Source organism: Chionomys nivalis, chromosome 11 (genome assembly GCF_950005125.1).
Source record: "Chionomys nivalis chromosome 11, mChiNiv1.1, whole genome shotgun sequence".
Taxonomy (NCBI): Eukaryota; Metazoa; Chordata; class Mammalia; order Rodentia; family Cricetidae; genus Chionomys; species Chionomys nivalis.
The window spans coordinates 13722940-13747304 of NC_080096.1; the positions used below are offsets into that span (position 1 = coordinate 13722940).

At 49.8% G+C, this 24365-nt stretch overlaps 1 protein-coding gene across 3 annotated transcripts in view; it reads right to left on the reverse strand.

Annotated features, from left to right (window-relative positions):
- The window catches only part of Tmco4 (transmembrane and coiled-coil domains 4), a 66898-nt gene that overhangs the window by 10760 nt on the left and 31773 nt on the right, over positions 1 to 24365 (reverse strand). For all 3 annotated transcript variants that reach the window (XM_057784312.1, XM_057784311.1, XM_057784310.1), the window contains 7 exons: positions 24164 to 24296; positions 15389 to 15486; positions 14870 to 15013; positions 14122 to 14241; positions 12771 to 12935; positions 11595 to 11731; positions 7062 to 7146 (listed from right to left, as the gene is read on the reverse strand). In XM_057784312.1, coding sequence (XP_057640295.1) covers positions 7062 to 7146; positions 11595 to 11731; positions 12771 to 12935; positions 14122 to 14241; positions 14870 to 15013; positions 15389 to 15486; positions 24164 to 24296 — 882 coding nt within the window. The remainder of the gene's footprint in view (positions 1 to 7061; positions 7147 to 11594; positions 11732 to 12770; positions 12936 to 14121; positions 14242 to 14869; positions 15014 to 15388; positions 15487 to 24163; positions 24297 to 24365) is intronic.

The window sequence follows — 24365 nt, forward strand, 5'->3', positions numbered from 1 at the left end:
ACATTTGCCACTCTAGAAAGATGCTAATATCCACCTGTTTCTGCCCACCCCCTCACGTTCTGGCTCTCTGGCTCTCTGGCTCTCTTTAAGGCAGGAGCTCATCTGTAGCCCAGGCTGGCCTTCAATGTGGCAATTCTTCTCCCTGAGTTTAAGTGTGAGCTACCACACCCACTATTTATTTCTTTAGTTTTGCTATTTCATTCTGGCAGCAAGGAGACGTAAACTTAGGGCCTCGCACATGCTGTATGAATTCCCTACCACTGAAATACATGCAGCCCCTTCCCCTTGCATATATTTTATTTTTACTTATTTACACACACACACACACACACACACACACACACACACATCTTACCATGTAGCCATGATTAGCATGGACCACGTGTAGATCAGGCTGGCCTCAAACTCAGAGATCTACCTGCCTCTGCCTCTCGAAGGCTGGGATTAAAGGTGTGCGCCACTATACCTAGCTTTCTCCCCATTTTAAAGAAGATGGGGTCTTACTCTGTTGTACAGATCGGTCTTGAACTTCTGGCCCCACATATTCCTCTTGCTTCAGCCTTCTTTCTGCCTGAGTAGCTGTGACAGCACAAGGCGGAAGTTTTGCAACTCTTTACTGTTTCTGGAATGGCTGACGTGGCTGTTGATGGAGAGCAATGCTTATCCCTTGCCCGAGCAGCCCTGCGTTGCCAGTTTTGGATGCTAGAAGGACTGAGACCTGCATGACCCATATTTCTCAATGTCCTTGGAACACGAGAACGTGTCCATGCACCTCCTAAGCCTTGACCCCCACCTCAGAAGCATCTCCAGCGACTGGTGGCTCCCCTTAAGCCTAGAGAAAACGATTCTACCTTGAACACGGCTGTAACTTTTCCTTTCCTTTGAAGGACTGTGCCATGAACCAAAGATAAGCTCTATCTCCCATAAGCCTCCACTTGTCAGGTATTTGGGTCACAACAGAGACAAATACCGCACTCAGCCATATTCTCATCTGGAAAATGTCCCAAGAACCCTGAACTTTCAGGCTGTTAGGATGGTTCTCTGGGAGACTGTCTGGACGCAGCTGTCTATCAATCCCTTCCCTGCTTTGTAGATTTAGTGCCTAATAAATGTTTATCCAGGAAAATGAAAGCGGGGATCACACTGGTGGCTGTTTCTCAGGAAATCTGAACAGCTGCCAAGTTTTACACAGCCTTTCAATGCAAGGCAGTTTCTCCAGCAGGTGCTTCTAAAAGCTGGCTTCTGAGACCTGGTCACTGCAAGTGGCTCCTGGGCCCTCCTCTTCTGTGAAGTGTGTCCCCCAAAGCCACAAGGTGGAGCTGTGCTGACCACAGCACCAAGGGTGTTTCTAAGTAGAGCAGGACCTCAGGAGCCTACAGGGAAGGTACACCATACAAGGCCAAGCGCCACCCTCATGGGACAGTAGGAAGAGCACGGATGTGCGTGTCAGCAAGGGGAGGGCCTCCTGGGCCTCCTGGACCGATACTCTGTGGCAGAGTCCTTAAATTAAATTAAAAACAGAGATAGTAGTCACAGGGTGGGGTGGGGGGAAGGAGGAGAAGGGAGGAGGAGAGGAGGGGGGGGGGAGCTGAGTGAGAGTAGAGATTGAGGAGGAGGAGAGGAGGAAGGGGAGAGATGCTACCAGGTAGGAAGGGAGGCTGCTGGATGGCTGGGCCCTCTGGTTCTGGGCTCCGCGCACACACACACATTAGCCTCTCCTGCTCCTTGGCACACTGGAGAGGGGCAGTATTCTCCATCTGAGTTCTGCAGAGGTCAGGCAGGGCTGATTAACTCCACACTGTGGTGACTCTCTGTGTCTGCGATTAGCACGTGGCAAGTTCACGAAACTCATCAGCTAACAGCCACGAGATTGCAGCATGTAAAACTAACCAGACTTGTGGCTTAATTGAGTCTTCAGGTCCCCAGGCGTGCACCGAAAGTCGCAGCGGTAATTATCTGAAGAACTCCCCACTGGGGTTCTCCAGTACAGCTCTCAGTTCAAGCTGATAAAGATCTTTCCTACTTGGCATTTCCACAGCAGCCTCCAGCCTGACCTTTCTAAAGAGTAAAGGCAGAGACACTGAGATTCAGCTGGCTGACTAAGTCTGAACAGAGCGCTTAGGCCTAAGCAGACCACACATGCTGGGTTGAAATGGAAGGCCTTGTTCTCTGTGGAGCTGGCATCTCCATGTCCCCACGTGTCCCCTTTTAGTTTTTTTGCCTTGACGAAGAGGAAGCTAATAGCTAAATTCATAGCTTAATTACAGCACAGGCTAATAATAGAGAAACACAGTGTGTCCTGCTCTTTTTTTTTCCTTCCAACTTGACACAAGCTGAAGTCATTGGAAAAAAGAACTTCAGTTGAGAAAACATGCTTGGCCTGCAGGCAAATCTGTGGGGCATCTTCTGGATGAACGACTGGTGTGGGAGGGCTCAGCCCACTGTGGGTGGTGCCACTCCTGGGCTCTATAAGAAAGCAGGTTGAGCAAGCCACGATGAGCAAGCCAGGAAGCAGCACCCCTCCAGGGCCTCTGCATCAGTTCCTGACTCCAGGTTCCTGCCCTGCTTGGGTTCCTGCCTTGGCTTCTCTCAGAGATGGATACACTATAAAGTGTAAGGTGAAATAAACCCTCCCCCGCACCCCCGAAGTTGCTTTTGGTCATGGTAATTATCACAGCTACAGAAGTGTTGAGACACAGGGTAATAATGACTGTAGCCTAAGCTCCTGCATGGCTACTGCTTCCTGACCAGCCATGTACCTAACTTCTTTAGAGATGCATTTCCACTTCATCATGTGGCTAGTCCCGTGAAGCAAGCATCCCTGGACCCTTTTCTCAGGAGACTAAATGTGGAATTTGCTTACCCAGCTGGGAACAGCACAGTTAGGTTTGGATGCAGGCTTGGCTATGAGCACTTCTGGATCCAGGCTCTGCTCTCTTGAATGGAAACTTTCAGATGGCTTTATATCTCCCATACCACCCCACCCTTCTCTTTGTGGTATTGGGGATTGAACTTGGGACCTTGTGCATGCTAGGCACACCCTAGCTCTGCTACGCACATTGATGTATATTTTCTGGCCTTCACTGCACCAGAGCCAAGATTGGGATAGAAGTGTCTACCTCTCAGTGCTGCTGGTTTTACTCAGTGAGAGAAAACAGGCAAAGCCTTTCTTTCACACAGGGCCTGTCACATTGTCCATAGTCACCAAGAGGCAACTGTTACAACTCAGAATAACTATGATAGGCAGTGGCATCATTTGATCAATCAGCCTAAAGTTTGGGGCACTGAAGTGACGTGCCCAAGGTCACCCAGACAGAAACCAGCAGAGTTTGGACTTGAATTCAGGTCTCTAAACTCTGTGACCAGGGCTCCTTTGCTCCCATGACTCTCCCCATTGTCCTGCATCTTGAAGAGACTTGGAAGGGTGACAGAATGAGTCTATAGACAGAGAAGGACAGGGAGCCAGGCGGGGCAGGCAGAAAGGAGGGACCCCAGAGTCCAGCAGAAGCAGGCTTTTTAATTGCTTAGCAAATATGCCCCAGGCGTGCTGGCTCAGCCCCGACTGTGTGGCCAGGGTCACTGGGCAGAGACAATATGTAGCGCCCTTAATTAATTCCCTTCCAGTCCCTCTAGAATGAAGAGGAGAATAAATGCATAAATAAGCTGAAGCAGAAATTGATTTTTTGGTTCTTAGGGCTTTTTTCCTGGCGGAGCCAGCCAGTATGAATCAGTCTCAATTGAACTCTCCCTCCAACTGTCCAATTTAAAAACCCTTTCAAAGCAAATACCGAGAGAAAAAAAAAATAAAGGGATGGTCCATTATGATCCGCGGCCCAGGGTCTCTTAGCGAGCACTCCAGTGGAGGCTCTGCTTGGCAGCAGGCACCATCACCTTTACCTCTGCCACCAGCTGGCATCATTCCCAAAGCAAATTGATGCCGTTGGCTGGGAAACAGACCACTGCGGTGGTGGGGGTGCTGTTTATCTCGACTAATTCTAGCATTGCTCATTTCCTGCTCAGTTGGCAGGTGTGCTTCCTGTCTGGGTTTGGAGAGGGCAGTGGGGGTGCAGTATAAACACATGCAGAAATGACCTAAATCTAGCTAGCTGCTGGCAGCAAGGCCATTGACTTCACAGCCAGAACACAGCCTGTGTCAGATCAATCAAACCATAGGCAGCCATTAGCCCTTGAGTGTATCTATGTTGTACCCCTAAGTCTAAGGGTGCTTTGTTACGCAGTGCTACTGTGACCAAAGCTGACCGATCGATACACCTCTCTTGACTCTTTAGTGATGGGGGAGAGTCTTCTGTTTTGTGTTAATTTCATTGCTTAAATAAAGAGACTGTCTTGGCCCTTTGATAGGACAGAAAATTAGGTAGGCGGAGAAAACAGAACAGAATGCTGGGAGAAAGAAGCCGAGTCAGCTGGTTGCCATGATTCTCCCATCCGACACAGACGCAGGTTAAGATCTTTTCTGGTAAGCCACACCTCGTGGGGCTACACAGATTATTAAAAATGGGTTAATCGAGATGTGAGAGTTAGCCATCAAGAGGCTGGAGCTAATGGGCCAGGCAGTGTTCAAAAGAATACAGTTTCCATGTAATTATTCCGGGTAAAGCTAGCCGTGGGAACGCAGCCCACCGCAGCTATCACTACACTTTAGAGTGTGTGTTTTTATGTAGAAGATTTCATCACTTGAGAAGTCTCTCCTGAGAGAGATAAGCAGTGCAGTCATCACTGTATAAAGTAGCCACACAGAACACAGCAGTGGGAAACTGTTGAGACTCAAAAAAGTCATGGGAGGTGGCAAAGAGCTGAGGAAAAGGAGACACTGGCTGTCTAGGGATTCATCCAGTAGTCCAGAGCATCACAGGTGAGTTACCTGAGATAGGTGGATTGACTTGCTATATATCTATCCATATCATATCATCCATCCATCCATCCATCCATCCATCCATCCATCCATCCATCCATCCGTGGTACCCAAGAGGGGAAAGCATGTGTATAGAAAGAAATGTCCAACATCCTTCACCTTTAGTGAAGTTCTGGTTTACCTGCAACCACCATACAAAAGGGCCTGGCAATCGGCTATGCTCACCAGGAAAATCCAAGCTGAGGTCAGGCAAAAAACAGAACTATTTGAAATAGGACCACAGTGTCTTCCCATTGTTACACTGACTAGATACAAGCAGGGGAGGAAGATTGCTATAAGCTAAAGGAGGTGGGAGAAAGGGTTGAGGTGTGGACCTTCTGCCGCCAGCGCTGAGGGTGGTAGGTATATCCTCGTTGTCTTGTAACCAGGAGAATAGGACTTACTGTTAGTCCGATGGTGGGGAGACAGTTGGTCCACAAAGAGCAAGAATGGACTGACCACACTCCTGAGCTCCGGGACTTTTCCAGGGTGCTTTGGTAATGCCAGCGCTGAAACGAATTCTGGCCCTTCCAGGTCTAGCTGATGACAGACACGCCATCTTTCTTTGCTCTCGCTGGCTGGGGAGCAACTGGGTCATGTTCTTGGGCTGACCAAGGAGCAGGGAAGCTCGGTATGAGCAGAAACTGATGATAAAGGCTTCCCATGACATCCTTGCACTGTCTGGGTTAAAGATTGGCCAAAACACTGTATGGACACCCCCACTTGCTCCTCAGAACAAGGGGTAGGACCCTCAATTCTGTAACTGGGGGAAAGGAAGCTCAGCGTGCTCAGGTCTTGGCAACAGTGGCTGCCCCTCCAGCTCTTCATAGCCTATCTGCCCTGTATGTGTAGGAGCTCTCTTCTAGATCTTTCTTTGGTCTTCAGTGTTTTGCATCTGTATGTGCTACCAAGAGGTAGGGGAGCAGGGAAGCCTGTGTCCCAGCAAGAGTGGCAGAAAGCTTTGCGGCTCACTCCCCAGACAGTTGCCTCCCCCACAGCTTCTGCAGATGGGTCTGAGCAGAGCTGGCATTGTGTCTGGCAGCTCTCACCCACCTGGCATCTCTCCCCCGTCCACCTGGCAGCCCCCTCAGACCTTTGGTTGCTTTAGCACAGAGAGGTTGACACAGGGGCCTTACACACTCCCCAGGGTATCTATGGTAGGTTGAATGTGGCCTAGAAGATTTGCTCAGCTAGAATTTGTGAAGAAGGTCTTTCTGGGACAAGGGTCTGCACAGGTGTAATTAATGATCCTGATGGGCCCTAAAGCCAATGGCCCTGTTCTTAGAAGAAGAGGAACAGGAAGTAGTGCTGTGGAGAATGGATACAGAGATTGGAATAAAGAATCTACACTTCAAGGATCACCAAGGGATGCCAGGAACCACCAAAGATGGCCAAGAGCAGCTAAGGGATGCCAAGGGCCACCGAGGGATACCAGTGGCTACCAAGCACCACTAAGGAATACCAAGGGATGTTAAGGACTGCCAAGGACCATCTAGGATACCAAGGGCCACAGAGCACCTCCAAGGACTGCCAAAGGGTCATTAAGAGGGGGCAAGGACCATCAAGGACCAACAAGGGATGCCACAGACTTCAGTGAACTGATAACAACAGCCAGGGACCAAATAAGGACAGCCAAGGACTGCCAAGGGATGCCAAGGACTTCAATGAACTAACAATAGCATGGATCACTTAGGACAGCCAAGAGATGTATAATAACAGCTAAGGACCCCTAAGGACAGCCAGGGACTGCCAAGGGATGTATGAATTCAATGAACTAATAACAGCTAGGGACCACTAAGGACAGCCAGGGACTGCCAAGGGATGCCAAGCCACTAGAAGCTGGAAGAGATAATGCTCTTTTTCCTGGGCTCATGGCGAGCATGGTCCTGCAGACCCCTTGACTTTGCACTTCTCACTGTCATTCCACGCAAGAACATGCAACAGAGCACCAGGACCACTGTCGTCACGTGGGACAGTCTGCCACCCATGTCCTCTATGCACAGAGCTAACCCTCTTTCCATATAAAGACTATTCATTTTAGCTGTTATTTTAAGGACTGGGAATATACCATGCAAAACTCAGGACTCCAGGCCCAGAACCAGGGTCCTGGGGGGCCGACTTGAGTGTTTGTGACAATGAAGTGACTTACCTTGTTCCTGAGCCATTTCTTGCAGACAGAAGTAGATGACTCTGGCTCCCAGGCTGAACCCAACCAAGGTGACAGGTCTTCGGCCCTGAGGGGAAACAGGACACAGGTGTCTCGAGACGTTACAGCACGTCAGTCCTTGCACGGACTGCAAACGCCCCCTCAACTCTGGTTTGTGTGCGCAACATCCCAGTTCCCGCACTCTGAAGTGTTGATCAGTGGTGTCAGGGTCCTTGCGCATGCAGGAGTTGGCAGCTCTGGAGTTGACTTCCACAAGTGCGGGCGGCCTCCGGCTGGGCGAATTCCCTTTCATCTCTAGCCATCATCGGCCATGGCTCATCTTCCCAACTAGAAAGAATGAGCCAATGACAAGGACTCCCGTAGACTCATCTGCAAAGGACTGGGGTGATGTGGGGGATGGGGAGATTAGACACAAGTGCGATGTGATGAGGGAAACGTGAAAGGGCAGCGGAGGGAATGTAGGGTAAAAGGGACAACTGGGGCAGGAAACCAACCAATCACCGAGCCTCCTGATTCTGAGCCCTGAGCCAGTGAAAGAAACACACCCTGGATCTGAGACCAGGGAAAGAAACATCTTTATCCCTGAACCCAGGACCAAAGAAACATGCCCTAACTCTGAAACCAGTGTCAAAGAAACACACTTTGTCCCTAGAATCAGAGCCAGTGAAAGAATTATGCCCTGGTCCTAAGATTAGAGTCAAAAAGTTAAAAAGGATCAGTGAAAGAAACACAGTTTGGCCATGAAGTCAGAGCCACCTCTGCCCCTGATCAACTAAACTAACCAATCCCTGAGCAGGGAAAAACTAACCAATCCCTCTTCTCCCTGGGAAAACTCCACTCCTAAGAAGCCCTATATAAGTCTCTCTGCCTGTTCAGTTAGAGGCCACCTCTTATTCCTCCCTGGCAGAGGCAGCCACTCTCCTGGACTTCTTCTCAAATAAATCCCTTTCTTGAAAGAGTCTTAGGTGATGATCTTCATTCATCGGCACAGAATAGAACTGGCTGGGATGTCCCTTAAGGGACTGAGCTGAAAAACCTTGATGAGACGCCCCCTTAGGGGGCCTGAGCAAGACGGAGCAGAACAGAACCTTGCTAGGACTCTCCTTAAGGGGAGCTGAGCAAGACCGAGCAGAAAAAAAAGTAACAACTTTTCGCCAGAGCCGGAGATTGCTGTATTTCTGCAGGGGCTTCCCCTTTAGCAGAGTGTTAGCAAAAGAAGTAACATCTTAGTCTGGGGAAGAAGGGGAAAGCTCTGTTAGGATGATCCCTTAAGGGAACATCAGAGCAGAGCTCAGCTGTAGCCACTCTCCAGGAGAAGAGCAGGATTGCTATATCCTGCGGGGAGACCATCCGCCAACACACCACACTTCAGGTAGCCTGGCTTCCTGATAGTCAGGACACCTGTCTTCCAGGGCTGAGCTGTCCTATTGCGGCTCCACCCTCCAGAGTTGTCCTATTGCGGCTCCAAGTATAGCCTAGCTTCTCAATAAGTCAGGATATTTCTGCAACTCTACAGCTTTAACACATCCCCCTACAGGGAACTTTGTTTTTCTTGATAGGAAACAATAGGCTATTCACTGGGGATCCTGGAGAATCGATAAGGCATGGGACATGCTAAAGAAAAATAAATTGGATAGCAGGGTCCAGCGGCACACAGGAGGCAAAGGAGCAGGTGTTCAAAGTTGCTGATCGTCTTAGGGTCCTTTTACTCTCCGTCCTGATTCTTTCTAGGCAGGCAGCCAGAGAGGAAGCTTCTAGAAGTCCTTTGTAGTTAAGGGTGTTCCCAGGATGGGAGTCCTGGCCAGGAGACTGAAGACCAGGGACAGCTTCAACTTCTGGGAAATGTCTTTCATTTCTATGTTCCGAACTCTGAAAGTCTGGACTGTGCACACCATGGTGGGGGATGCCCTCAGGCACAGAGAGACACCAGTGCTTAACACTAGAGGCCCATAACTGAAGGAGCCCAGGCTCCCAGAAGACAGTGTGGAGATTTGAATGAGAACGGCCCCCACAGGCTCATATATTTGAAGGCTTGGTCCCCAGTTGGTGCAACTGTTTGGGAAAGATTAGGAGGTGTGGCCCTGTGGAAGGAAGTGTGTCACTGGGGGTGGACTTTGAGGTTTAAAAAGCCTGCACCATTCCCAGTCTGTCCCATGCTTGCGGACTGAGATGTCAGCCCTCAGCTACTGCTTCAACACCATGCCTGCCCGCCTACCTAACCCTCCGGAACAAGGAGCTTCAAATCAAATGCTTTCTTTTATGTTTCCTTGGTCATGGTGTCTTATCACAGCAGTAGGAAAGTAACTAAGACAGAGTAACAGCTTCTGCTGAGGTGTGCACATTTTAGATCCCAGAATCTGGGAATGTCACCTAATATCCAGGGGAGGGACTATGGTGGTTTGAATAGGTGTGGCCATCATAGACTCATGTGTTTGACTGCTTGGCCCATGCAGAGTGGCACTATTAGGAGGTGTGGCCTTGTTGGAGTAGGTGTAACCTTGTTGGAAGAAGTGTGTCACCATGGGGGTGGGCTTTGAGGTCTCCTATGCTCAAGCTACCTCCAGTGTGGTTCATAGTCTCCTGCTGCTTATAGATCAAGATGTAGAACTCTCAGCTACTCTCCCATACCATGTCTGCCTGCACACCCCCATGCATCTCACTACCATGATGATAATGCACTAAATTTCTGAAACTGTAAACCAGCTCCAGTTAAATGTTTTATAAGAGTTGCCTTGGTCATGGTGTCTCTTCACAGCAATAGGACACTAGCTAAGACAGGGACTTTGCAGATGTGACCTAGTCAAGAATCTTAGCTGTGTGTAGTGGCTCACACTTGCGACAGACAGCTGAAGCTGGATGACTGCTAGGAGTTCGAGGCCAGCCTGGGCTACACTGTGAGTTTTAGTGCAGCCTGGGCTACAGAGAGAGACACTATCTCAACCAAAACTAAACAAATAAAGACGGTTGCAGGAAGCAGAAGGATTCAGCAATCAGAGGGACACAGGAGTCAGAGGAGCGCAGGAGCCAGGCAGAAGGGAGGAGGAGCAGAGAGGAAGCTGCCTGTGGACGCACCAGACACCACTAGCTTTGAAGATGGAGGACGGACGACCAGCAGAGGAGGACAGAGGCCTATGGGAGCCCCAGAAGGCTAGAAAATGGACACATGCTTGCAGTATCCAGAACAAAGGCAGCATGTGAGGCCAGACGTCTGCTCTCCACACTGTGAGGAGAGTACACTCGTGTGAGGTGAGGATGCTAAGAGCCATCACCTTCCTTGGTTGTTGACACCCAGACTGCTACATGGGAGACTATGAAGTTCCACCTTGGTTAGCCAATGCTGCTTCGGTCTTTGCCTTCCAGCCAGATCTGCCAAAAGAGCTACTCTGGTTTTCTTTTTCATTTTGGGAGGAAAAGATACAGGGATTGGCTGGAGTTAGCAGTTTCCCAGGCAACATTCCCAGGTTGGCAGAAACTGCTGGGTCTCTCAGTATCTACTCTCCCCTTTGTCCACGGTAATTGAATTTCAGCTGGCTACATGCATTTTCAGAATAAAGACTGGATTTCCTGGCTCTGGAGGCAGTGAAGTGTGAGCATGTGACTAGTCTCTGGCCCGGGAGCAGACATGGAGAGGCTACCTATGGCACCTGTTTTTTTCTGAAGAAAAGCTCCTCCTTTCTCCTGCCTCCTGAAGCTCAAGTACTGTCATCCTGGAGTAGGAAGTCAAGTTATTGCTGCCATACCCAGGGCAACAATTGCGAGGCCTTGACTTCCTGCTCAAGGCAAGAGGCCTCTCAGGGTTCACGCACCATCAGATTGCCCGACATGCTCTAGGCTTCTCCAGCAAAAGTAAACTTTCACCTTGAATGTGTGAATGTGTATGTCTGTGCATGTGTGTTTATATTTGTGTATGTGTGTTTACATGTATGTGTGTGTGTGTGTGCGCTGGCTAGAGGTCAACACTGAATGCCATTCCTGGAGCTGCTTACCTTGTTTTATGAAGCAGGGTCTCTCACAGGCGGGAGGGGGTGCTCTGATTTGGCTTGGTGGGCAGTGAGCCCCTGGGAGCCCCTTGTTTCCACCTCCCCGGTGATGGGATTAAAGGTGTGTACCACCACATCTGGCTTGTTTAGTGAATGTAGGTTCTGCAAGCAAGGGTTTTTTATCAAATCTCTCTGGCCCTGATCCAAATTTTACTTTAAGGCTATTTTTTTTAAAGATTTATTTTATTTATGTGTATAGGCGTATGTATGCCATGTAGGTGCAGGGGCCCGAGGAGGCTGGAAGAAGGAATCAGATTTCTTGGAGCTGCACTCACAGGTGGTTTTGAGTTTCTTAGGATACTGCCCTGATTTGAACTTGAGTGGCAGGAAAGACGACTTTCTTCCCCAAAGCTGCGGGGCTGCTTCCAAGCCACTTACTGTTGGGGCTCCCATCCGCATACACGGCACATGCATCGGTATACAAACTTCCACGGTCTGCCTCCCCGCCCACTCCGCTGTCACAGTCCCTGGGTACCTGCTGCCGCGAGAGGAGGATGTGAGCCAGGTGCTTGCCAACCTCCGCGGACCGGTGGAGACATACCCCCCAGGGGTTGTCAATGACGTTGGCGACACTGAGGAGGGAGGCCGGCCAGGTCAGGGCAGCCACGATACCTGGGGAAGCGGGGAGTCTTGCTAAGGTAGTGTGGCCGATGGATGCTCTAGTAAATGCATATGGGTCTGTATAGCCAGGAATCTGAAAGGTTTCTTCTAACTCGCAAAGGGGGAAGACTTGAAACAAACATTTCTGACACACAAACTACACACCATTGGGAGATTCCAAAGACAGCCCGATCTATGCACTCCATTCGGTATTCTAGATCCACCATCCTACCCAGGTCATGTGACTTGTGTAGGGCAAAGAGACAGCAGGGGTGAGGCTTGCACTAGCCTAGGGCCCACCTCTGCTGTGTGTCTCCCACTAGTGTGGGGGGTAGCTTGGTCTCTTCAAGAGGTGAGACACGGAACAGAGTCAAGCTGTTCGAGTTGCCTGCGACAAGCTGGCCTGAGTCAGGGACAGTTGGCTGAGCCACCGATCTGCAGGCAGACCCAGGTGAGGTGAGATTCTAGCCTCGCCTCTCCTGAGCTACCAGTATAAAGCATCAGTGTGCCATGAGGTCGGGAGTGACCTGTTATGCAGCAACAGCCAATAGATACATTATGCAATTAATTGGCTGTTGCCACGTCTCTTGGCACAAAAGCCACAGACTTTTCACAGAGGAAAAAGCTGAGGCAGGAGGATTGCAAGCTTAAGGTCTGCCTAGACCAAGTTAATGAAACCCTGCCTAGAGATAAAAAGTAAACACAACTTGGGGGAGGGGAAGGCTATGGTCAAAATATATTTAAATTTAAGAACTGTTTTTGATTATAATAAAAAGAACCTAGTTGAAGATTGATATTGCTGCAGCCATTTGTCTTGTCTCCAAATGTACAAGAAAACTGTGATTTTTTTTTTCCTTCTCCACCCAAAATAAAAACAAGAAAAATGCAAACACAGTGCTAGAGAGGCTGATTGGTGGAATGTTTGCTTGGCATGCATGAGGCCCTAGGTTTGATCTGCACCCTTTGTCTCTAATATGGTGCCAGGCTCCCTTGGGTCACGAGCATTCGAGGACTTGCGTCATACCACGGTTAATCAGGGAGGGGTGCTTACCAGAGAGCACCGTGTACTTGAGAGCCTCCTGGGCCACCATGTTAGCGAGGCCGCTGAGGATGGTCTCCAGGGCATTGCCCAGCTCCATCAGGTACTTGGCTTCCCACGCCAGGCAGTACTGCTCCTGGCTGCGGGCTAGGGTCGTCCACGGGGCGCTGAATGTGCCTGAGGAGAACACAGGTAGGTATAGGCAGCATCCGCTATTGGCTGTGGCAGTTGATGCTCCGCCCCCTGGATCAGACTGACAGCGAGAGGGTTCACCCTGCTCTCAATCAGCTGCAGTCAGCCTGGCAGACGAGCACACTGCTGCCCTATGAGTGTGTCCAGAGATGGCTTCCAATCCCAACTCCTGCCCTCTTTAAGAGCTAGGGGACCCTGAGAACATCACCATCTGACCTTGAACCCCTTTCTGCTCATCTATGAAGTGGGAAGGTGTGAGATATGTAAGAGAAGTGAATTATTCCAAAGTAAATGTTCCTTCGCCTCTCCCAGAAGGCCAACATCAATTTGCCAACACGCAGGGGACTAGCATGGAGGCTCCATGAGCTGGCAGCATCTAGACTCCAGAAACACCAGCTGGGAAAGAATACAGAAGTTGGAGTTCTGGAGGAGGAAGAGACCTTCATTTCCTCACCTAGATCATGGAAATGGGAAATGACCTTGAATGAGGACCAGGAGACCAAGGCTCACTGTGACCATCTCCTCCATCCTCCCCTCCCTATGGTCCTCTGTCTTCAGAGCCCAGCAGGGCACCCGGTCTGATCCCACTTGTTTCTGTCTGAGGCAGGGCACACACCTGCTCCGGCCCCTGGTACAGGCGTTTAAATGGCACCCCTCTTGAATCAGCTCCCTGCTTTCTTCCTCTGGCCCTTGGGGTTCCAACCCTATGCCTCTTCTACGGCCCTTCTGACAGATCAAAGACAAGTGTACTCTCCCAGCCCCCAAGTTCCTGTAACTTGGTCTCTCTGCATCCTCTCTTGTATTCTGCAAGAGCATAGAAAACGGCTGCATTGTTCCCGTTGACTATCGAGGGCTTGGCTTTCTGTGGGGCACGTGGTAAGGCTGGCATTTATGAATTGCGGGAGAGGCTGAAGGATGGTGGGTAACAGTGGGTGGAGGGTAGGCCATCTACAGTCATTGCTGGCTGGATGAATGAATGGCTAGCTGGATGGGTGAATTCTGACGTGGATAATGGATGGCTGGGCGCACAAGTGGAGGGTAGAAGATGGTTTTCTTACCTCTCTGGATCTATTTCCCCCTCTATGAAAAGAGCCTCCTACGTCCACCCCCTAGAGACACACAGGAAGAGCTAGCTGTTCCAGCCTGCGTCCCTCCCCACCCCGGTCCTCACGGTATATGCCGGACCCAAGCCAGCCCGTGATGGCAATGGTGATGTGCAGCTGCCTGCCTTCTGTCAGAGGCAGGAACATGAACTCCTCGATGGCCCCGACTCGCTTCTTCATCTTGTACCCTAAGGACACAGAAACGATCACTTGTGACATGTGCTCAGCTCCTGGACAAATGCGTCGCATCTGTGAGCCCTTTAAGACAGGTACCACCACTGTCCTGATCAGAGGACACTAGGACACTGCCCAAGGCCACCAGAGCCACAGACTAGGGAGCGTCTGAACCACCGCCATGCCCCATGTTTCCTGTTGGGAATTAATTGTCACAGAGATGATATTGACTGCCTTGGCAGTGTTCCACGTGCCAGAACGTGACTGGAGGCCACGGGCACGGGCGAGGACAGAGAGCTGAGACAAGGACACGAGGAAGCTTCACACCTCCAAGGGATGGTGCCTGGGTACTTCCGGGGTGATGGCGACAGACTCGGCTGAACAGGCTGAACTCTTTCTCAGCAGCTACTCACTGGGTGCCCGTGGGAAAAATTCGTTTGTCAAACTTTGTCCTGACCCTGGCTGTGCTGAATGTAAGTCCAGCAACTTCTGAGACATTTGTCTGCAAGTCTACCTTGGTGGGGCTCAGAAGGGGCAAAGTCACATCTCCTCATCCCCTCAGGACGCCACCTAGGGTATCCTTCCGGCTGAGTCATGCTGGATAAGAATCCTTTCCAACTTCCTGTTCCCTTTCCCCCTTACCTGTCAGGCCAGCTCCAGCTGCCCCGAACAGCGAGGTCATGACAGCAATACCAGCCACCGAGCCCAGTGCGGCTGCCCCAGCACTGCCAATGATTGTCGCAGCTCCCGCAGCAACAAGGGGGGCAGCTAGCCCCCCAGTCACACCTGCAAGGTTAGAGCTCAGTTAGGATGAATGGCTTCTTTTCCCATGAGCTGCCCACTGCCTTCTGTGGAAGCTTCTAGCAGTGTCTTTAAATTATTTATTTATTTATTTATTTATTTATTTATTTATTTTTGGAACCATACCTATGTAGCTCAGGGTGGCCTCAGACGTTCTAGGCAGCCAAGGATGACCTTGAACTCCTGATCCTTCTGCCTCTATCTCCAAGTGCTGGGACTACAGGCTTGCACCACCACACTCGGGCAGCTTCTATCAATGTTAATGAGTGTATTTACTACTGAGCTGAGTGCCTATCACGAGCTGGGGCCACCTCCTCACTGATACACAGACCGTGAGCTAACCCCTGGAGAAGGCCTCACCGATCACTGTCCCGCCTCCAACTGTGGCCAGGCCTATCAGGAGATAGCGTTTCCATTTCCTCCGTTTCTCTTTCTTCTTCCGGGATGCCTCTGCGGTCCTGGAGAGAAGAGGCTGGTCTATGGTTATGGGTCAGGAGCCCTTGAGATCTCCCACTTCACCAACCCCCAAACCCAAGATCAATGGTAGGCAGGCCCTGGACCATCAGCGACTGGGGGAAATCTCAGTGAATGGGGCAAACTACTTACCCTGCAGATCCATCCTAATGGGTGCAATTTAAATAATGAAAAGACAATAATAATAATAATAATAATGATTAATAATAATAACAGCAACAACAGCAAGAGAAATGTAGAATAGCTTTCACAGAACAGATGGACCCAGAATGAGTACAGTATGTACCCCCACCTTGCCAGCAGAATCCACCTCCCCTGGGGATTTTGGAAAACCCATCTCCTCCACAGCAACTACTTATGGGATGGGCTAGTGAAACATCTGTATGGATGATGGTGGCTTTGTGGCAACAGCTGGATTGGTCCAGACTCAAAACACAGATGCTATAAAACCAGTCAAGGGTAAGAAGGCATCTGCAATGACAGCGGTTGGGGATTTTGTAATCTAGTTTGTAGTTCTTTGAGAGAGGGTCTCAAGGCCCCGGCAGGCCATTAGCTGAGAATAACCTGGAACTTAGTGTCCTCCTGCCTCTGTTTTCCAAGTGCTGAAATCATAGGCATGCACCACTGCGTCCAGTTTATGTGGTATGGGTGTCGAGCCCAGGGTTCTGAGGATGTTAGGTGAGCACACCACTGACTGAGTGGTCATCACCAACCCCTCTGAGAATGGCGGTCTTGAGTGCTCAGAGTCTAGACACTCAGTTTTCCTGGCGGACCTTTAGCCCTTGGCGCTTTAAGGCGATCAGAGGCAAGAAGAGCGGTGGAGGGTGGGTGGAGAGGCCATTATGAGAGAACTCTGAACTGAAGCTGGAATTTGGACAACGGAACGTGGAGCGACCATAAATGACGAGAAACGGTTAATATTTAGTGAGTACTTCCTCAACACCAGACCCACACTGTGAACTTCCCATATTTTGCCAAGAAGCAATTTATTGAGGTCCCACAGTCTGAAAGCTTTAAGAGATAACAGTGGTTATTCCAGAGGGGCTCTGTGTGTGTGTGTGGGGGGGGACGCGTGTGTGTATGTGTGTGTGTGTGTCTGTATGAGTTAAGAAAATGCCTAAAGCCTTTTAGGATAGGGGCTCATGTAGTACACACACATCCTTGGTGGTATCAGTTGCCGTTGCTACCATACAACGTAGGCCTGATCCTTAGTCTTCTACAACGTGAGGAAAATAAGTCATACTTTTTAAGAGTGATTTTTTTTTTTTTTACAGCATTAGTTTATCGTGCCTGTGCATGTGTATGTGTAGGTTTAGGGCAACACATGGGAGTCGGCTCTCTCCTGCCATCCTGTGGATTCTAGGGAGAGCACCAGGTCATCAGCCTGGGCAGCAAGTGCCTCTGCTCCCTGAACTATCGCAGAGCCCAACGATCAATTGCTTTCGAGGACTAAGTGTAGCTGGGCTATGACTATGTAGCCAACAAACACATAGCACATGGACAGCGCACTGCCCTGCCCCCCTGGAGTCCGCATATCTGTGGGCTGAGACCCCAACCCCCGATCCATGCTCAACCAACAAGCCTAGACCCTTCCTCACAAGCAGAACCAAGACACGGATTTTCCTCAGGCACTGAGGACCTGATGCATGTTTGGCTGCCCACCAGCGCCAGCTCACAACACACTTTCCTCCTGCGAGGACCCTGTGTGGAAAGCAGCCCCTCGTGGCTGCTCTCCTGCAGAGAACCAGGCACCAGGGATGAGAACCTTTGCCTGCCATGGGCTTCTGTGATGAGGTGGAGCATGTTCCCAGTAGGTGGATGGCGAGATGTGACCATGAGTGAGGGGGTCTGGTGTCAGGGATCTAAACTGTGACATTCTGCAGTTGCCCCTCAGTATTGGTGGGGGTTTATTGTGGGTGTCCCAGAGTACGTCAGAATCCACGGGGGCTCATGCCCCTTACAACTGTAGACATTTCTATGTAACTTCTACATATCCTCTTGAATGCTTTAAGGGTGTTTATATATCATACATCTCATATGCTATGTGCCATGGCATTTGTACTGTTTATATAAAATGATAAAGGAAGTAAATTACATTCAGTATAGATCTTATTTTTTTTTAAAAAGTAATTATTTTGGGCTAGGCATGGTAGAATACATCTGATTTTTTTTTTTAAATAATTGTTTTAGGCTAGGCATGGTAGAATACATCTGAATCCCCAGAACTGAGAAAGTGGAGACAGGAGAATCAGAAGATCAACCTTGTGCAGCCTTGGCTATTAAACTGAAGTCCAGCCTGAGCTACATGACATCTTATAAAAAATTAAAAAAATCAAACAAAAGTATTTTGTGATCCATGGCCGACTGACTTGGAGGGGATGGAAATGTCCTAGGCAATGACTGCATTCCTGTGCTGTCAGCTGCCAACTGCTGGCCAGCTTTCTTCAGTCAACACGGGAGGAAATGATGCTGCCATCTCCGCCAGGGTCTTCAGAAGCCAGTGCGGGAGAGACCTTGGTTCGTTCTATCCTGAGGCCAACAGTATTCCAGACAGGTGCTGGTCCGTCAGCCTGGAGCTCAGAACCAGGACAAGGTGAACAACAGAGCATATTCGGGGGTCCTGAGAGCACAGAATAAGCCCTTGGGGCTGCCAGTCATGGGGATTCAGGGGCTATTTGTTCCAGCAGCAAGATCTCCCCACCTCACCGAGCGACCACGTGACTCTGTACAGGTTACACCTGAATCTCTTCCACGGGCAAACACCCTTGGGGGGGGGTGGGGAGCGTTTGAAGGCCTGCAGGAGATGACTGGCCAAGGTGACCGGCTTACTGTCACCGTTCAATATGTTTGTTGCTGTTACCGTCTGTCTCCTGGTTATCATCACTTCCTCCTACACTTTGACCCTTCATTAATGACCTTGTCGTTAGTTTAAACAGGAGACCTGGAAATGACTGGCTTCTGGTGCAGCGGAAGACCTGAGTGAGACATTCTAGTGGCTGACAACACATCGTGGGGAACAACGGAGTGGCTTGAAGCCAGTGGCATCTCCACACGACAGTCATGGACTAAGGAGCGGCTGTATGCTGAGAGACGGGGTGCGGGGGTCCAGCACTGCTGGCTTCTCCCTTCCTAGCTCTCTTCCCTCTGGAGTTTTTCCTGGGCATGGGCATGTTCAGGGCAGGTTTCTTTGGATATGAGTTCATACGTGTTCGAAGCATGTGTCTATAGGGTGCATGTGGAGGCCAGAGGTTGACATCCGGTGTCCTCCTCGATTGCTCTCCACCTTAAGTTTTTGAGTCAGGGTCTCTCTGTGGATCTGTAGCTCACTGGTTCAGTGACAGCAGCTGGGCTGGTGAGTTTCAGGGATCCGCCTGTCTCCACCCAATCCTTATCCCAAGCACTGGGCTGGAGGCTCATGCTGCCACATCTGGGCTTTTCACGCGGGTGCCGGGGATCCGACCCAGGTCCTCACGCTCACACAGCATCTGAGACATCTCCCCCAGGCCCTGGGACGTTTCTTGAACAGAACCAATCATTCCAGGAAGTGCTGACTGCTTTGCTGCAGTGACATAGCTCCCCTACCACTTATACAAACCAGAGGGACACAGGGCAAATGGAAGCATGCGGGTGGAGTACAAGCCAGTCACCATCCTGTTAGAAACTCATGGAATAAGAGAACAGACGGGAAGTGTCAGAAAATGTTTAAGAGCTTGAGGCCACTCTGGTCTACATGGCAAGCTCCAGGCCAGCCACGGCTATATAGTGAGGCCTGTCTCAAGTAAATAAATAAACAAGATGTTCGTAATTATTACTAATGTACTTTACTAAGAATCAAGAACAGTTTTGAAGTCAGTGCCATTGACATGAGTTGGCACCGCTGGCTTCTAGAGTGTTCCCATGGTGACATCCATTTGATAACAGTATCAGATGGTCAGCAGGCTCAACTGAGTTGAATGGAGTAGAGTGGCAGCTAAATCAATAGGGTCCCTGAGATCTGTGTGTCTCAAATGCATGAAGCTGCATCAGAGCAGCCCTGTAGAGACAGCACACATGAGATGCTTTGACCCCCACAGCTTCCTTCATGCTATTATTTATGTGTTTGAAAACATTTTTTGGACTGGAAAAGGTGAGATTGTCTTTCTTTAAAAAAAAACTTTATTATTTTATTTTGTGTGTTTGTCTCCATATAGTTTGTGCATCAGATGTATGCAATACCCATGGAGACCAGAAGAGGGCAACAGAGCTGGCACTGGAGTTACAGCCAGTCAGCAGCTGCCGTGTGGGTGCTGGGAATAGAACCTGGGTTCTATGGAAGAGCAGTCAGTGCTTTTATCTTCTGACCCAACTCTACAGCCACCTTTTGTTTCTTTTAAAAACAAAATAATTATTTTATGTTTTCAAGTTTTCATTAATGTTTACTGTATGTATGTATGTTTGTGTGTATGTTTATGTATGTATATATAACTGGAGGCCTGAGGATAACTTGCGGGAATCAGTTCTCTGCTTCTACCACGTGGGTCCCAGGTTGTCAGGCTTGGCAGCAGATGCCTGTACACACTGAGCCATCTCAGTGGAAGCGCTCTCTCTGACATTCGCCTCCGTGGGCCGTTGGTTTCTGCGGGTGCACCCATCTTAGGAACCATTTTCCTTGTACAGTGGATAGGCCCCCTTGTCTTCGCTGATTATCACAGCATTTTACTCTTGCAATGATTTCAGGTGTCTGGGTGAATTTCCACATCGAGCACCCAAGGGGAGACATCTGCTCTGCTCTGAGTCATAGCTAAGATACTTTCTTCCTTCTCCTCGGACGCTGAAATCCTGAGAACTGTAAATCTAAACGGTGGCTTTGTCACCGCTATGGACTTTGCCATCTGATTAGACACAATGGCAACCCATACCATCAGACGGGCAGTCGCTGGCCACACGCCCCCTCTAGACTACTGGGCATGAACTTCAGTTGGTGTGTCCCTGTCAGCTGGAGTCACATCCCAAACTAACCGCAGGAATGGCTCAAGAAGAGAAAGATACCAAGCGTAGAGTCACCAATCAAATACCCCCCCTCGCGTACGCTAGGCAAAAGCGCTCTGCTGGCCGTCAGCTTAGCCCCAGGTTCCGTGAGAGAGTCTGTTTGAAGGGAATAAGGTTGGCAGTGATAGGACAGGACACCAACGTTCTTGTCTGTCTCATTCGTGTGTGCATGAGTGATTTACCTGCAAATGGTGTGCAGCCCCCACCCCAGCCCGCCTTAAGAGCTTTTTTCTAGTTAAAACTGGGAAGGAGGGAATCTGGGATTATGAATTGGGCCTCAAGTAAATAAGACACAAATCAGGTGTGGTGGTGCACACCTTAAATCCCAGTACTAGGGAGGCAGAGGCAGGCAGATCTCCGTGAGTTCGAGGCCAGCCTGGTCTAAATAGTGAATTCTAAGACAGCCTAAACTACGTGGTGAGACTTTGTCTTGGGGGACAAAAAAAGGAAGAAAGCAACACACAGGCTGGATGACATGGTTGAATCAGGGTGCCATTGAACGGCAGTATGACCTGAGGTGAACAAATCACCCGGCTGGCTCCCCACAAGGACTATAAAAGTCATAGATGGGACGGCCTCCTGGGCCTGCATCAGGAAGCACTTGGCAGGAGGTAGACATTCTTGCAGGAGCTATAAAATCCAGCCTTGTATCTGCTGAGGGTCACCAGGGCCTGCAGCATACCAGGGCACTGTCCCAAGCTTTTGATGTGAGGCAATTAATTTAATTCTCCTATAGTCCTCTGACAGAGAACTCCCACTAACCCCACACCAAAGCTGAAGAAACCAAGGCACAGAGAGGTGAGGACACTAAATACCCAGGGAGGCTGGGTTGGCTCTGGTGTTCAAGTGAGGACCGAGCACACTGGGGTGGCATGTCACATTCTGAGTCCTGTCCACAAAGAAGCACCAGAGAGAAACTCACTAAAAAGACTTAGTAGGAAAAGAAATTTCTATAGAACCCAGTCCCTTAACACAGAGGTGACAAACTGGTCCTGGTGCCCAGAGAAGATTAAAAAAAAAATACCTGCCCAAGCCCACACAGGAGAATCAATAGAGACCCTGGTCTGAAGAGCTGCTTTCCTTTGGTCTCAAATCCTAGAGAATTTCAGAGCTCTCTACAGCCCTGAAAACTCCACATTCCGATGTAATAATAACATAATTGCAACCCCACTGCTAAAACATAGACGATGAACTATATGGACCTGTCACTGTTGGCTTCCTTTCTGCTCCACAGGAAACCTGGGCAATAGGTCTTGATTGCTATCCCCATTTTGCAGGTAAGGAAACTGAGGCCCTGGGGAAGTTTGGAGCTGGGCTGTGTCGGAACTTCTGGAGTCCATCTTCTCAGACTCTCTGATACGGACAGAGTGGGCACAGCCCCCCCTGATATGGACAGAGTGGGCACAGTCCCCCACCCCAGGTAACATGCTCCTGTCTGTAACAAACCCTCAGGTACTAACTGACTAACTGGGAGGTCTCTCCCTCTCAAGACTGTGAGGCCCAGCACACTTTGAACCTAGCTAAAGAATGTGGTAATTTTTCTTGTGACAATGACCTTTGGCTAAGGTTATCGGCCCAGGTCCAGCTGTTTGCTCCCTGGTATAGTTCTGAGCATCAAAACATGAATATTTTCACATTATTTCTTTTGTGTGTATGTAAACGACAGTAAGTATGCACATATGTGTGTGTGTGGGATGTGGGGGGTAAGTATGTGTATGCACACATGTGTGTGTTTGCGTGTGTGTATGGGGTAAGTGTGTATATATGTGCATATGTGTGTTTGTGTGTGAGAAGACCAGAGGTTGACATTAAGTGTCTTCCTCAATCATGCTCCATTTGATTTTTTGGGACAGGGTCTCCCACTGAACCCTGGAACTCCCCAACTAGTATCAGGGACTCTCTTGTCTCCACCTGCCATCGTTAGGGTTACAGGTGCTCGCTGCTGTTCCCAGCTCTTACCAGGGTGCTGGAGGCCTGCATTTGGTTCCTCAAGCGTGCATGGCAAACTCTTCTGACTGAACCGTCTCCTTACCCTCCCTTTGGGTTATTTCAACAATCTACCTGAGCCTGTGGGGGCACACACCTTCAATTCCAGTACTCAGGAGGCAGAAGTAGGTGGATCTCTGTGAATTTGAGGCTAACCTGGTCTACATAGCAAGTTCCAGAATAGACCAGGACTACACAGAGAGACCAAAAATCTATCCTTGCCACTGCTAACACCCCCTCCTTTTGTTCTGGGGGAGCAGGCTCTGCCTCTGAGCTGGGCTTCAGATTTCTACCTCCCACTGGGTTGAACTGGGGTAACTGAGGGATGAGAAGAAGCCTGTGCTGGGCTGCAATGCCTAGTGCCTGGTGCAGCAGGTCAGGATCAGGAGGGCACTGGGGTTGATTTACGATACTGGATTAGACGATGCTCAGAGCTGGGCGCTGGCCAAGTGACAAGGTTGGTTTTCCTTCCCACATTCTTAGTGTGAACATGGGTGGTGGCGGCAAGGTGCGTGATTTGTGTGTGTGTGTGTGTGTGCATGTGTGCGTGTTGCCAGAGGACAAGCTCTGTTTGGCATTTCTCAGATACCATCCAGTATTTCTTTTTTTTACTTTTGAGGCAGGTCTCTCCATGGCCTGAAACTCACTAGTTTGGCTAGGCTGGCTGACTGATGAGTGCCAAGGATTCAAGTATATACCACCATTACCACCTTTTGCTGGCTCTGGGATCAACCTCTGGCCCAGTGATTCTAAGGCCAGCACTTTCTGAGCTATTTCCCCACATCCCTTCACATTCCTGACCACACACATGGTGCAGGGGTTTGTGAACGGGAGGGCTCACATCTGTCAGGCCCTTGCCACATGCCAGCCCTGGGCTGAGCATTTTCTGACAGGGTCACACATTCCTTTCTCCAGTGACCCTGAGAGGGCACTATTGTTATCACCATCTTATATCCAGGGATACTGTGGTGAGAGAAAGGAGGCCACCCGTCTGTGGTAAAGAAGCAGATGGTTCATGTGGGCCCGCAGTGTTATAAAAGCTTGAGGTGGACTAGGGCATCAGGACCACTGGATGGCGCTCACACATCCAGGGCCTTTAATGAATATTTCTTCTTGTAAACATAGCCAAGCCCAGAGAGGGTGGCAAGTGACTTGCTAAGGTCACACAGCGAGTCAGGGCCACTGGGACTTTGTCCAGTGGTCCGTCTACCTCACCGCAAGACCTCTGCTTGGGCGGGGACCCACTGTAGTGGCATTTCATTTGTATTCTAATAAATAAAGCTTGCCTGAAGATCAGAGTGTAAAACAGCCTCACTGGTCAGCCTTACAGACCAGGCAGTGGTGACACACACCTTTAATCCCAGTAGCCACACTAGTTAGCCATAGAGGCCAGGCGGTGGTGGGGCACACCTTCAGTCCCAGCAGTAGAGTAGAATATAAAACTGTGACAGGTCTCAATTCTGTCTCATTCTGAGGATTTCTGGAGGAAGAGGTAAGACCCAGTGGCTGGCTGCTTTGCTTTTCTGATCTTCAGGTTGAACCCCAATATCTGACTCTGAGTTTTTAATATTCATGCTACAACCCGTGATGGGCAAAAGCCCTCAAGTGGAATTTAGGCTTCTAACAGGGCCCGCAAGGCTATCTTACTCAGACTCCTCCTCTTTGGTGTCCTTCAGGCTCTCCAGGAATGCCTCTTCGAGTATATCAAGCTCCTCCATGGGCACCTGGAGCAGGGAAGTCACATGACAAACGAGGACTCTTGCTCGGGCATCGTAGTGTCCTTGAAAGGGAAGAGAACACCCGAAGAATCAGTTCAGGTTTTAATCCAGAGATGTTAACAGTGGCGCAA